We start from the raw sequence: 14,903 nt of genomic DNA, 5'->3' as shown, positions 1-14,903 counted from the left end.
GCCACCTGCTGCCCATTTCGATCGCCAATCCTTTGGCCAAGGCTCAGAGGATATCTTACCGATGATCGGTGTAATAGCCACTGCCTTATTTTTCACAATGTAAGCCGTAAGCCGCTTAACTTTAACCTTCCGTTAGTCGAGCACTTGTTGGTTAATCGCGTTGCACCTATGAGGTGATTCTGATTTTTTGAAAGCCAAGTGAAATTTATTCTAGTTTAAATAGTTAATTGTTAACAATTTAAGACTCTTTAGAGAGATAAATGTTAAAAAACTTATTTAGATTGAAAAATTTATTAAAAATCAGTATCACAAATAATTGCACAACATAAAGAAAAACAAAGGTAAGAAAATTTGTAAAAAAAAACAAAACATTAAGAGTCTTGTATATAGGAACAACTTATTTCAATATCACATATTAAAAAATTATTTTAAAGGTTGTCTGATGCAGTACTATCTCCATCTGAGCAAGAATTTTTGCATGAGTGACAGTCTTTACAAATTGTTGTTACATGACTCAAACATAAGTATTTTCCGCAAGTAGCACAAGTATATTTCGTATTTTTTCGTTGTTTATTTTTTTGACATGGCTCGCACAATTTTCTTTTCTTTGCTTGATTTTCAGACAGTGAATTTTCTGCGGCTTGAGAAGTTTGTTTCGTGATATCTGCCAATCGAAAGCGAATTACTGAAGGTAAATTTTTCTTGCTAAATTTTTCTTGCCATTTCATCCATCACAAGATGTTTAGCCAATTGACGCAAGAAGGTTCTGCGGATTTTCACTTCGTAACCATTTCCTGCGTATATAATTTGAGCATTTATACCTGCTACATTGAGTAGGGCGAAAAAAATTACCATGGGCCAACGTTGAACATTTCTAGCTGCATTATATGTGGCACATAATTTATCAACAGTATCCACTGCCCCTTTTGTTTTATTGTAGTATGTGACGATTTCAGGTTTTTTTTTTAGGCCCCGAAGATTAATCTATTGCCTCATCAAAATGAAGAGAGGGTATGAGAATGACATTTTTGTTTTTGCGAGGGACATATGAAACAATAGTTCCTTCCTTACAAAAACCGAAAATGCTTGAATTGTCACTTCTTTTCCCAACTTTTTTTAACTCATCGGGAATCTCCCACTTATTTTTCTTTAATGTAGCAACGAGGGATAATTTTTTATCTGCAAGTTCTTTCATTAGGGGAACGTTACTGAACCAATTATCTACAGTTAAATTTCGTCCAGTGTTGACTATTGGACTTACCATCCTACGAACAACATCAGTACATTTGTTACTAACAGCAAACGGACCTTCCGGTTGCTTGCCAGCATAGATTTCCATGTGATAACTGTAATAGACTTTCGAATCCACAAGAGCAAAAATTTTAATGCCATATTTTGCGGGTTTGGATGGTATATATTGTCGAAAGATGCAGCGACCACGGAATGCCTCCAGTTTTTCATCTAATGTGACATTATCACTGAAAGAATAACATTTTTGGCTGTTTGCGACAAAACTTTCAAAAATATCTTGTATTGATGCAAGTCGGTGGAATTTTCTTCTCTCCTCTCTTGTCTCTTTGTTATTGAACCTAATACATCTTATCAAAATTCGGAAGCGGCTTAATGACATGGTGAGACGAAATGTTTCTATACCATCTCCATTGATATCCCAAAGATCATCTACATTCAGGCGTGATCCACGGTATACACCTGCGAGGTATAATAATCCGATGAAAGCCTTTATCTCGATGATATCAGTTGATAGCGCATCTGGAAGCGGCTTAATGACATGGTGAGACGAAATATTTCTATACCATCTCCATTGATATCCCAAAGATCATCTACATTCAGGCGTGATCCACGGTATACACCTGCGAGGTATAATAATCCGATGAAAGCCTTTATCTCGATGATATCAGTTGATAGCGCATCTCTGGCTCGAGTGAATTCAGGTCTCACCAGATCAATGTACTGGTTAGTCCATTTTACAATGCAGTTGAGAATTGATTCATCAATAAAAAGTAGCCAAGAATCTAAATTTGTCTGAGCTTTTCTTGCATCACCAATCACACCTGGTAAGCGTATCAATACATTCTGCTTGCTAGTTTTCTTCCTGCTAGATGGTGGATGTTTGTTCCATCGGTATGAATCGACAGTCTTTCCTTTATTCTTTTGATAGGCTATGTAGCATGTCTCATTATCAGAATTTTCGTCTTCAGACGATAAATCAACGTTGCTTTGCTCCGTTTCTGAATCTTGGTCCCGCACTTGAAGATCATCTCCGCTATTAGTATCGGATAGATCTCCAAAATCCTCCGCCTCCGTTGAATCATCATCAAACAATATTCTATGAATTTCATTCACGTCATTGGGATTCTTCAAGTCAAAGGTTCTCTTTTTTGAATCCATTCTAGAATAAAAGTCGGAGGTAAAATGGATTTAGTCGCATTGCACCTACTAGGTGATTAGAGTAATTCCTGCATTTACTGATTTTTTTATTACAATCCAACAAAAGTATTCTCGCAATTGCAGAAAATAGGATAGAATATATATATATATTTAATTCATGAAAATATTTTATGCATAATACTTACGTCAATGGTCGCGCTGCACCTGTTGGGTGAACTGAGCTGCTGCAACCTTCCAACGACATGTTTGAAGGTCAAAAGTACACTGACCTTTGAGTAATCCGAAGATAGGAAGATAACATTAGGCTCCTCCCTCGGAAGCGTCTATTGACGGTAAAGGAGGGGGAAGTGTAGTAGAGATGCACCTGTGAGGTGCGCGTGTCTAACGGAAGGTTAAAGCATACACGCTATATTAAAAGTAGTATAAATTGTTAAACAATTTATAGGTCATTTGTAATATAAATTGCTAAATTATTTATCGGTCTTTATTAGGCCATTTTGTCCAGTTTTTTTTTCCAATTTGAACAGTTTCTTCCATTCTCTTGGAAGAAATAGGTTTCTTTTATGTACCATATGCCAACCTTGGTTCATTCTCTATACATTATCATAAATTCGATTGATTAAAATTTATATATTTTTTAGAGCTTTTTAAGATGTGTGATAGATGTTGCTGGAGCAAGCATTTCTATAAACAATATCTTGAACAACATTCTACAATGATGCAATGGATTCATCAGGGCCATCAGCATCAACATGAAGGTTATTTGCAAACTCTAAATCCTGTAATAACACCATGCATTCATCAGGGTATTCAGCCATATGAAGGGTGTTTGCCAAGTCCTGCCGTGCCTCATGATTTTTATTCATTTATGAACAAAGAAAAAAATCAAGTACCATTTCAAAAGAAAAGAACCAGACAGATTTCTTCCAACTCAAGTGTATCCTCATCAGAAAAAAGTAAGATAAATAGATTATGTATCATAAGACTGTTAGTTGTGTTGTAATAATTTATTTAACTAAAAAAAAACAACAACTTTGAAGCAGCTCATAAGTTTTTTATTTTTACTTGAGTGTTATAGATGTTTAAGAAAAAGGTTATAATTTTTAGTATTACAATCAGGGTTTGAAAAACCCAACCTGCCCTGGTTTTATTGAAAAAACCTGGGGGTAATTTGGTTTTATTTGAAAAAACCTGGGCGAAATTGGGTTTTTTCATTTAGTGCTCATAAACTTTAAAATCTTACTGTGAAAATATTTTTATTTATTAAATAGTGTTGTATACGTAAAAACTAAAATTCCATCTGACTTTTACCTGTAATAAAATTAAACTGGAATAAATATTTTGATCTTCCATGTTTTTATAATACGTTTAATAGAAAGTGAAGTTAAAACTATGAATAAATAAAAAGAGTATTAGTTATTTGTCCCATTTTGCTAATATTTAACCTTAGAAAAAAGACTGCGTTTTTTTTTAGATAAATTTTAACTTTAAAATTTCAAAAAAAAATTTATCTTAAAATTATAAAAATGCATAGATAAAAAGTTTTAGCTTATTTTTTTAAAACCACAAAATAAAACTTTAAATTTGTTAATTGTTGTTTAACATATCACTTAATAGAAAAATTTGTTTCCTTTGTTTTCAATATTTTTAAACATGATTAAAAGAAACAAAATAAATTGTATTAAAAGGAAATCTTAAGATTTTTTTTACTATTATTATTATCATACAGCAGATTCAAAGTGTCCTCTCATAGATGGTGATACACTTTTAAGAGTTTTGTAGGTTTATCTATTCCTAATCTATTTCGTAGTTTACTCAACACCAAACCGAAAGTTGAAAAGTGCTTTTCGATAGAGACAGAGGATGCTGGTGCTGAGTGTAAAGAAAAAAGAATTGGCAGAAATTTTGTGGAAGCTTGGAATTTTATTTATTTATTAATGTCATAATTTTCCTCTATTTTTTGATGAAAATTGTTGAATAACAGTGTCAAGCACGATTGATTTTGGAAAGTATTCTGGATCGGAAATTTTGAATGCCATAACGTGTGGCAGAAATTCAGGATGATGCTTAGAAAGAGTTTTCTGCTCTTGTTCATCATTTAAAAATTGTCCCCTTGTTTCGAGATCGAGTATGCATATGCTAATAAATGAGGTGGCTGAGCAGAGTGATGGAATCTTTTAACAAAATGTTTATGAGATTCTAATTCATCACATGATAGTTTTTTTTTTTAATTTTAATAACGGCAGGCACTGAACTTTTGTTCTTGGCCTAAGAAGATGCCGGAAGTGTTGCTCGTTTATCGTTACCAAGTGGGCACCTGTGAACCAAAGTCACGGAGGCGAGCAACATTACCCACGCCACACTGCCACAATCCCGTTTATAGGGTGGGCCACATTCACACATCAGAAAACAACAGAGAGAAACATCTATGCCCAGAGCGGGATTCGAACCCACAGCCATTGGCTTTGCAGCTAGACACGGTAACCACTCGGCCACTTGGCCGGCTCATCACATGATAGTAAATTAATTCATATTTCAACAGCTTCTGAAATTGAGATGTTTTCTGATTGAAGCTTTTCTGTTCATCAAAGCTTCAGAAACATCTGTTTCTTCCAATTGATAGTTTGTTGGTAAAGCCCAACATTATTTATATTTTTGACATATTATTATTATTGGATTCATTTTGATGTTCAAGAGAAATCTCTTGATATTAATGGTAATTATTGGCAAAAGTTTTTACGTGGTCACAATATGAACTCCACCTAGTGTCATTGGGGCATCAAGCAGTTTTTTTTCATTTGCCCATCCATGTGCTTAATGCACATTTTTAAAGTATTTGTTGTCCAATGATGGTATTGGGAGATTTTTTTTTTCCAACCAAATTTTAAAAAACCAATTTGTGAAAAAACCCATGAAGTGGGTTTTTTCAAGGTGGGCCCACCCAATAAAACCCAGACAGGTTTTTTCAAAGTGGGCCCACTTGGCGAACCCTGATTACAAACCTTATACACATTTTCGGTGCAATATAATGCCACTTCAGTGCATTATTGTTATTATATAAATTTTTTTATTAATTTTTCTATTTGTTATTGTATTTTGAAACTTTATTAATAGCAGAGATTTTGTCTGATAAAATTTTATAGTTATTAGAAAGAAGTTTTAATTGTAATTGAAGTTGTAATTTCTAGGTGCACAGTATAATTTATTTTTCAATATGCATTTTATAATGCATAATTTTTCAATAAAAAAAATTAAAAATGTAATTTATTATTTAAAAAATGTATTTATACATGTAAGCACATATAGGTACAAACCAGAGTTTCAAATTCCAATATATATTAATACATTATAATTTTGAACTTGCGTTATCACTTTTGTGATGTGTTCGGTTTGTGGCGATTCATTGCAATTTCGCATCATTTGATGAAAATTTTGTGGAAGCTATTTACCATTTTTTTCACATGTTTTTTTTTAAACTCAATATTCTTAATGGGATGTTGTTATGTCTTATGAAATTACAATTAGGGTTATCTCTATTTGATATGTTTGATTCGTGGCAATTCTATCTTAATTTCACTGCATTTTTTTAAAATTATGGTCTTTTTTGGAAGTTGCCATTCTTCCATGTTGTGATGGCGGTGTCATCAAGGTAGATGTTGTAAAAAGACATGCTCTGAGTGAGAACAACAGTGCATTGTTTAGTTGTCTTGGTTATATAAAATTTTTTCAAACTTCATCTTTTACCATTGTTAATGAATAATTTTTTGTGTTGTAAAATGGTTACCATTTTTTTGGCCAATTGTGTTTTTGCAGGGTGGCCACCCACTTTGAAAACCTGGAATTATCAGGGAATTTTTTTTTACACTGGAAAAATCAGGGAAATTTGGATAAAAAAACCTGGAAAAATCGGGGAATTTTAAAGAAAAGCTGGAAATTTTTTCTTAGATATTTTTTTAATTTCACTAATTTAAATTATTTACTAATTTTCTTAATTTAAATTATTTCATCCAATATACCCACATTTTTTAGATGGAAATGTATCTCCAAACAGTTAAAATGTCATCAACTTAGCTATACTTTGCTTGCATCAAAATTTGCTCCATTATAACCCTGTTAAACTAGAATGCCACATAAAATTCTGTCATGGGTTGCTAAACAAATGTAGAAACCTTTGATCTCTATGGAGACTATGGGACTGTAATTTAAAAAAGGCAAAGATCCCAGCAGATCACTGAAGTCATCACTGGCTGCGGTCAGTGTGCGGGTGGGTGACCACTTGGATCAGTCTGCGTAGGGACTGAGGGTGTACGGTATCGGTCCTCGTTAAACTGTTCTATCGTTAAGTGCTCGACTTCGTGTGCAGGTCGTTGGGCTACCGAAGCGGGGGTGCCATTCCCTCTTCAGAGGATCAAAATTGTGATGGCTTGTCTTCGGATCATCCTCAAGATGTTTCCCAGATCGTCGCCAATAGCCCATTGTGCAGCTCTAGTGCAACGTAAATGAACTACAACAACAACTGCACCTGTTTTTCAATTCATTCATTTTGAATAAGGGTGTGAGGCGGGGGCAGAACGTGGTAGAACATGAATTATTTTTAGTACATCAGCTTTTGTGTGTGCTTCCCAATTCATGTTTAACTGACTGGTGGGGAAGGAGAAAAAAGGCGTACACCTTAAGAATGATACACAAACACACATTTCTCTTTCTCTTTTCAATTGTTTCAGCAAAATGTTGAAACCAAAGTTAAAACTCTAGGTAATATTAATAATCCTGAGCCAGACCCATGGCGACATAGTCGCAGAACGTTACAGAGTATTTGTAGAAGGATTTTTTCTTTATGAAGTTAAAAAAAATAAATTATTGTTCTTTCTGCAGAAATTTTCGTAGGTTTTTTTCTTTTTCTCATCAGAATTATATTCAAAAATTGCCTTATTCGCGATCGGAAAGAAATTTTCGTGATTTTTCTCTCCTCATTTGAGAATAATGAAAAAGAATAGCGAAGTAAAAAATTTTGGTTTTCTTTTTTCAAGAAATTTTTGAATGTTTTTTCTTTTTCTTGAAATTATTGCCCTTAATTTCCACTTAGTTTTAAAAGTCCGTTATTTTTAATGCGATATTATTTATTGCCACGACCGAATCTAGAAACAAAGCGCGCATTTAATAACCCCTTTTAGAAGAGTCCAAGTCTCCTTACTTCGCCGTAGATTTTTTTCTTGATACTTACTACAATGGATCTCACATTTTTATTATTTTTTTAATGTAATGATAATTTACAAAATGCGGAAAAGGAAATATTTTATGCGTCCCTCCCCTACAAAATGCGAAAAAGAACATTTTAGATAAATTTTCTCAGCTCATTTTTATAGAAATATTTTGTTAATACGAATTTTATATTCTATTACTTATACATCATGATTATATTGTTAAAACCTTGAAGGAGAGAGTAGAAAGTAGAATATTTGTCTTACTTAGAGAATTTTTGATCTTTTCAACAATTTTATTTTTAATTACTGTTTTTAAAATTTATATTTGTTTTCGATTTAAATAAATATTCATCATGAAAATTTATTAAGTTACTTTAAAGTGGGTTTTTTATTTACTTTTCAATGCTCCCTTTTTTCCTTTTTTTTTTCAAACCTTCCTATTTTCTGAAAATTTTGGCTGCTGTCCCTGGGTTTGTTTAATGGTTTAGTGCAATATATTCTTATTAACTTATTGTTATTTTTAAGCAGGGATATTTTCGTATCTGGTTCTGTTCTCGCCAAATGTAGAAGATATTAGAAAGGGTGTTGTTTCTAATATTTTGAAATTTTCAATTTATTAATGACATAGAAATACTTTAGAATTATATCTTCATGTACGTTTATTTTGTTTTAAAACTATTCTTAGTAATTTACATTTCATTTTGCTTAGTTTTTAATATCAGAAATCGTGCTCACTTCAAAAGTTACAAGTATTTAATTATTTGTGAAAATTTGATGTTGGATTATAAAATAATTAGTATGTTTTAAATAACACTTCAATTTAATATTCCATTTATTTCATCATTCCTAAGATTAAAATTCATCTGATTAAAATAGAACAGATTTCAGAAAGTATCTTTAATTTTTAAGTAAATAATATTTTGTATAGTTTGGTTTGGTACATGGCGCAAAGTTAAACGTTACAGGAATCAAGAAGTTTAGAATAAATTAGAATCCTAAAAATTATATGATATATAGTGTTGCAATCTTAATATTTTTCTGCAATTAAAATTTTCATGATCATGAATGATAGTGAAAATGATAAAGATCATAAAAAATAATTATTAACTGTTTTAAACGATTGACTGCCGGGGTTAGTTTACTTAAACTGGCATAGTTCTCAAAGTGTAAAGCTATTTAAGACTATCAAAGTTTACTTATATATTTCATGCTTTACGGGTAGCTGTCATCATGGGGGGGGGAAAATACACCATGAAATCTGAGTGGTTCAAAAAAAGATATAATTTAAAACACATATCTTCTTGGTACCAGAAAAGAACTGAAACAGAAGTCTACTGTTTTATTTGTGATAAAAACATCTTGTGTGGAAAGAAAGGTTTTGCCACTTTGACTCAACATGGAAATACTGAAATGCATATTAAAAATGCTTCAATAAAACTATGCGTAGAACAATTGTTGTTACAACCTAAAGAGTCCGGGAATTTCATTTTCTCCTCAGTAGTCCCTCATAAATCAGTATCATCTACATCAGGGTCTGGCTCTTCATCTTCAGGATTAAGCACTACATCTTTATCGGCACTTAGCACTACTATATCAGCTCCTAGCACCTCATCTACATCAAAACCTCCTAGCACTCCATCTAATAACTTAAAACATTTAAGTTTATATAGTCGTCGAGAATCCTCTGCAAGAACAGAAATCATTTGGGCGCTAAAGTCAGTGCAGAGTAATTTCTCTCCATTTGCTTGTGATGATTTAAAAGAAATTTTCAGTGCCATGTTTCCTGAATGCCATTAAAAAAATGATAGTGTTCAAATGAGAATTGCTCAAGGATTATTGAAAGCTGCTGAAAAATTACGAGTAACAGAGAGAGAACATGAAATTGAATCGGTTAAAATTAATAAACTTGTTCATAAAAGGAAAACAAATTTAATTGATTTCTATACTAAAAACTCCAAGAAAATGTTTAAAAAATTTAATAATTTTCACATTTTATACTACCTTGTGTGTTTTTTTCCCACTTCATTTTCAATCATAAAATTCTTAATTTTAATTTATTTGTGATTTATAATAATTTTCCCTTAAAATGCAGGTTTTGTTTATTGTATGCTAAATTTTTATTTTATTATAGTAATGTTTAAAAAAAAATTATGCATGTAAATGACATTTCTACTTTATTTTTTTTTTATAATATGTACCTGAAATTTTTAGTCCCTAGCTTTTTTTTCAATGTTTTTTTTAATTACAACTATTGTTTCTTTTATGATATCTGAAGCTTTAAGCCTCATAAAAAATAAAAATAGATATTTTTAAAATTTTTCTACAGCAGTTCCTTCAACATAGCTCTATCTATGTATTGTTGGCAAATCCACAAATAAATGTCCATTTTTTATAAAATGTGATTATCTAACTGCTTATTATTTTAATTTTATACTCAGCACAAATAATTAAAATTATGTTAGAGGAGGATACTATGTTGGCAACTGTTTTATATATCTCGGAGACTTTTTTTTTTCATTTATAATGCAACTGAAGCAACTATTTTTCCTGTTTTCATCAATCCCTGTAAATATTTTTTTTCTGGTAGAATAATGTGTTTAGATAAGAAAGTAAACTTATAATTGTTCATTTAAATTATGCTGGATATAATTTCAGTAGAGTTTCATGGTTTGAAAATATCAGTGAATTAAATTAATTTATTAAGCCATAAATTTTTTGAAATGTGTCATTAATGATTTTATTAAAGAAAGTTTCAGGATATTCACAATTACCCCATGGATATAGGCTAACACAAAACTTTCTAACCCTTTTTATGAAGTGCGCAGATTGAATGTGATTAAGTGGCTTGTCACTTCTCACTAATTCTTTATCCTTTGTTACCTTTTCTTTTCTGAAATTTTATTTCCCCATATAAAGATGTATCATAAGAATAATGACCTTTATTGAAAAATTCGTTTGCGGTCTTTACTATTATTTTGCATTGTTAAACTCTTTTCTACACACGTTGTTTACATGCTACACCCACACCATCCTGAAGACCCTTGCCATGATAAGACTATTTGAAGTTCAGTTTGAATACAAAGGATCTTAACATTAATATCATGTCATAGTGACTTATAAAATTAGCTGCTGCTCCATCTGACCACACAATAACTTAGTTTATTTTATAACTCAAATTCTGTTTGCGGTCCTTTATTCTCATATCATTAAACAACTTGACTTCCGGATAAGAATGAATTTTGGTGTCAGATATCACTGCAAAGGTTTGGATTTCTAACTCATCATTTATGTCCATCTTGTACTATGTTACAGCAGTGGATATCGTTAAATTGTTAAGTTAGTCATGCCTTAATTGTTATGTTACGTTATTTTTTTTTACATCTACTATATCTAAAGTAAATATTTTGCAAATATTTTCCATTGGTTATCATTAAATTGTCAAGTTAGTCACATCTCAATTGTTGTGTTAATCACACCATTTGTTTTTTTTTGTTTTTTTTTGCATCCACTATAAAGTAAATAAAATATTTTGTGTTTTTCAACTAGTTTTGATACAGATATAAGAAAATTAATAGTTTCAAGAAATATACATTTTTCGTTTAGTTTAGAAATAGAAAACATTACATTTTTTTACTAACGTAATATAATGTAAACTGCAAAAAAATCGAGTTAATTAAAATGCTTACTTTATATATTGTATCGAAACAGCAGTAAATTTTATCGAATTTAGATCTAAACTTTGATAATAAGATAGTTCTTTTAAAATTTCTCAGAATTTTATGTATTATGTAAGAAAACTGAGACTCATGTTTTTCAGAATAATTCAATCTTTCCTACAACTATGTGCTTACAGAGCCACAATATTAACAGCAAATAAAACTGTTGACAGAATTTAAATACTAGAAAGAATGCTGAATAAAATGATGCTCACAGTTAAGCTTTTGTGAAAACAAATGTTTTGACACTTGAGTTGACATTTCTGTGCAATGACCCTTTATTTAAAAAATATATTGCTTTTAATATCTCACCCTTATTTAGATTAAAATTTGCATCAATTCAATAAAAGAAAAACAAAAATTTATTTTTGAACATTTAATAGATATTAATACAGTAATTGTTCACAGTTAAATAAGGACAAAAATATAAATAATTCTGTATCACGGCACTTTATATACTAAAAATTAAAGAGTTAAACTAACTTTAATATACTTGCACTACTTAAAAAAAAGGGGAAATTTGATATTAAATGTTTATTTGCTGGTTAAGTGGAGTTGTAATAACTATTTAAGATATTTCACTTTGTGAGACATATTCTCATGTAAATTTGTTTATTGTAATTTCGTTCCAATTAATCAGGTAAATATCAGCATTCAAACTATTTGAAAAATAGAATTTAAGAATAATATACATTTGTATCAGCTTACAATATATATTTTTCTTTTCTATTTTATTGTTATTTTTCTTAGTAATGTTGAATTTTCTTTTTTCTAGTGTCAGAGAACCGAAAAGGTAGGAAATACCCCTCCGCACTTGAGGAATATATGAAGTTGGAAGAAAAAATCAAGGGATATTATAAGGGTGAGTAAGCTTTTACAATAGCTGGCTTGGAAATTGCTATGAGCTTTGATTTCAACAAACTTTGTGATTTACATCAACCTCATTTGTGACCTGTTTTACCTGTTAGTCTTTCTAAAGCTTAAGTTCTTGTATTTCTGTTTTAACTTCTGTTTATTTAAAGTTACATTAAAATCCCAATTTTAATCCATCTTGTTCTTTTTATCAATTAGTTAATTGCAGAATATTTTCATGGTAAATGTTTGCCTTCAACCGTTATGTTTTTAAGTTAAAATGTTTCTATCTTTATAATAAATTAAAGAATTACCTTGTTAAGATAGCTTTTATATATATATATATATATATTTTTTTTTTACTCTCATCTTTTTAACTTTACACTTAGTTTATTTTAGCTTGTTACCTTTTTTATTATTATTATTAATGGTCCATTGTCTGTTTTTTATCTCAGTTTTTATTGTTCTCTCCATAAAAAGTTATAACCAAATATCATACGAAGTTTTCAGATCAATAGAAGAAAGAGACACACTTTTGTGTGTTATTCACGATTATTCGAAACAGCATGCTCTCTTAAGTACTTCATAGTTTATTTTCAGCGGTAACTTAATGGGAATAGAATATCTAGGTCTTTATAAATATTCTCATTGCTTTATTTTTATTCTCTTTTCAGCAAGAGATGAAATGATCGAGTTGTATTTTAAAGATTCGGTGGAAGNTAAAGTTTGAAATCTAATAACCAGAAAAAGTCTAACTTATTTTTACAAAGAGAAAGATGCAAAGTTATCATAATATCTTTGCTAGCGATCTCCGAGATCTGTATACACAGTGAGGAGGAAATCGTAGCTTCAGCTCTAAGAGCGGAGTGAACTAGCCCTTCTATTCTCTTTAGCCCTTCCCCTTAATGGGTGTGTTCGAAGTTATTTAATGATGCTAAACTGGCCAAACTATGTACTCGAGATACAGTTGGAGCTGTATTTTATGCTGCTGTAATTTTCACACTTGAATATAAATGAATAGCTAAGAGCCGTGGTGGCTAGGAGGATAATGCGCTTGCCTCCTAGTGAAGTTGTTCAGTGTTGGTTGATCGATATGAATTCTGCTCCCGGCTCGCACCGGCCACAGTGCTGACTTAAACTATCCTCAGTGCTGGACAGATCATGTGTTAGAATTCTGTTGCCAACGGGTTAACCGTGTAAGGTTTTTCTCTCATTCTAATGCAGGTTAGTTCCATCATAATGTTCTCCATGCAGGCTAGTTTGTGCTTGATCCAGTAGCATTGGGAAGGAGTTCCTTTATCTTCTGGATTTGATTCAAAATTACAAAGCTACAGATTTTAACATTGATACTCAGAAATGAGAATGCGGTTCATTGCTGGTTATAATATGAAATCTAAGAAAGAAGTAGATTTATTGTTATTCATCATTTACGTACGATTGTGAGCTATAACATTTATGTATTCAATTCAAAAATAAAAATTAGTCTTAATTAAAATCTGTATATTGATTGATTTTCGATTTTTATATTTCCAAAACAAGATTTGAAATTAGTCTTCTTAAATGGAAAAAAATCTTGTGTTTTATATGGTTAAAAGAAAAAAAATTGTGAAATTAAACAAAAACAAGGTAATATGAATGCAAATGATATTTTTGCATATGATGTTAAAGATCTTAGGGATTTCTTAATGGGAATAGACTAACTAGGTCTTTACAAATATTCTCATTGCTTTATTTTTATTCTCCTTTCAGCAATAGACAAAGCGATCCAGTTGTATTTTAAAGATTCGGTGGAAGAGTACGAGAGAAGTACCAGAAAGCATGAAGATGACAATCAAATTTCATAATTCTAGTTTTGTATTTAAAGGAATTACTCCTATTCTGCAATTAAACTGTTTCTAAAATAACTCAAAATGTAATAAAAGCTGTAAATATTTAACTTTTGAGCTTATATTTTAGATTTGTGGAACTTTGTCTTGTGTTTTAGTGCTAGGTTATGGTTTACTGTTTGAATTTACTGTAATCATTTTGCTTTTTTTTTTCAATAGCAAATTTGTTGAATGAGTAAACTTTTGACTAATCAGCTTGAAAGTTAAATGATTTTTAACCTTTTGGCTACAGCAACAAGGATGAAAAAATTCTCCTCTTACCCTGGCACTATCCTCTTGCATTAAAATTTTATGTCACATTTTAAAAAAAAATTTAAACAAAATTCTCGAGCATTTGATATCTCCAAAATTTCAATAACGGTATGTATAGTATGCTAAATGTTTCGTTGTATCCAATGTTACATCGCTAAGATTTGATAATTTGTTTATAATATAATTAGAAGTTTTACTTATTTTTATTTCTGTTAAAAGATGCAAAGTTCAGTTCAAAAGAAAGTTTCTGGTGATCTAAAATCTTTTAGAACTAATACATTAAAAATAAAAAGTTTCAAGTCATCTATCAGACACATCCATACTAACTCGATTGACATACTGAATGCAAACATGCATTTACTTTGGTTATTGTGTGGTCCTTTCCTCAGGTGTTCGGAATTAGCTATTTTTAAAAATGACAGACCCTGAAATATATTATCAGTATTTCTGAAGATAAACAAAGAGGCAATAAATGCCATTTTGCCTGTGCAGGAGGCAATACTAAAAGGTTGAAATGATTTCGATATGCTGTCTTTTTCAAAATAAGTGAAACAATTTATTTTGTGAGAAGTAAATTACATTAT

General features: G+C 30.8%; 2 protein-coding genes across 5 annotated transcripts; one reads left to right on the top strand and one right to left on the bottom strand.

Annotated features, from left to right (window-relative positions):
- Positions 1 to 119: 119 nt before the first annotated feature.
- On the top strand, positions 120 to 14,117 carry LOC107445419 (uncharacterized). 4 transcript variants are annotated; one of them, XM_043053278.2, is made up of 6 exons: positions 120 to 341; positions 435 to 524; positions 623 to 691; positions 3,051 to 3,365; positions 12,105 to 12,191; positions 13,931 to 14,117. In XM_043053278.2, the coding sequence occupies exons 4-6, from the start codon at positions 3,062 to 3,064 to the stop codon at positions 14,023 to 14,025; spliced, it is 486 nt and encodes a 161-aa protein (XP_042909212.2). In that variant the 5' UTR covers positions 120 to 341; positions 435 to 524; positions 623 to 691; positions 3,051 to 3,061; the 3' UTR covers positions 14,026 to 14,117. The 4 variants fall into 4 exon arrangements, with proteins under 4 accessions (XP_042909212.2, XP_042909211.2, XP_071033061.1 ...); XM_043053277.2 differs by having other exon boundaries at positions 435 to 546; XM_071176960.1 differs by lacking the exons at positions 435 to 524; positions 623 to 691 and adding an exon at positions 12,856 to 12,900 and having other exon boundaries at positions 121 to 341; positions 13,976 to 14,117.
- LOC110282905 (piggyBac transposable element-derived protein 4) lies at positions 980 to 2,409 on the bottom strand. The gene is made up of 2 exons (XM_043053272.1): positions 1,815 to 2,409; positions 980 to 1,710 (listed from the first exon to the last, which is right to left on the bottom strand). Exons 1-2 carry the CDS (start codon positions 2,407 to 2,409, stop codon positions 980 to 982), a joined length of 1,326 nt encoding a protein of 441 aa, XP_042909206.1.
- Positions 14,118 to 14,903: the final 786 nt, after the last annotated feature.

The sequence above is a fragment of the Parasteatoda tepidariorum genome, unplaced genomic scaffold, assembly GCF_043381705.1.
Source record: "Parasteatoda tepidariorum isolate YZ-2023 unplaced genomic scaffold, CAS_Ptep_4.0 HiC_scaffold_621, whole genome shotgun sequence".
NCBI lineage: Eukaryota > Metazoa > Arthropoda > Arachnida > Araneae > Theridiidae > Parasteatoda > Parasteatoda tepidariorum.
The sequence above is the reverse complement of the archived record's forward strand: the minus strand, read 5'-3'. Positions and strand labels throughout refer to the sequence as shown.

What these genes read in the sequence shown, in the direction of transcription:
- LOC110282905 (XM_043053272.1), bottom strand. Translation starts at nt 2,409, where the DNA reads ATGGATTCAAAAAAGAGAACCTTTGACTTGAAGAATCCCAATGACGTG. An exon ending in TTGGGATATCAATGGAGATG is followed by an intron (nt 1,711 to 1,814) that starts GTATAGAAATAT and finishes TATACCTCGCAG; the next exon opens with GTGTATACCGTGGATCACGC.
- LOC107445419 (XM_043053278.2), top strand. Translation starts at nt 3,062, where the DNA reads ATGTGTGATAGATGTTGCTGGAGCAAGCATTTCTATAAACAATATCTT. An exon ending in TGTATCCTCATCAGAAAAAA is followed by an intron (nt 3,366 to 12,104) that starts GTAAGATAAATA and finishes TCTTTTTTCTAG; the next exon opens with TGTCAGAGAACCGAAAAGGT. An exon ending in AATCAAGGGATATTATAAGG is followed by an intron (nt 12,192 to 13,930) that starts GTGAGTAAGCTT and finishes TTCTCCTTTCAG; the next exon opens with CAATAGACAAAGCGATCCAG.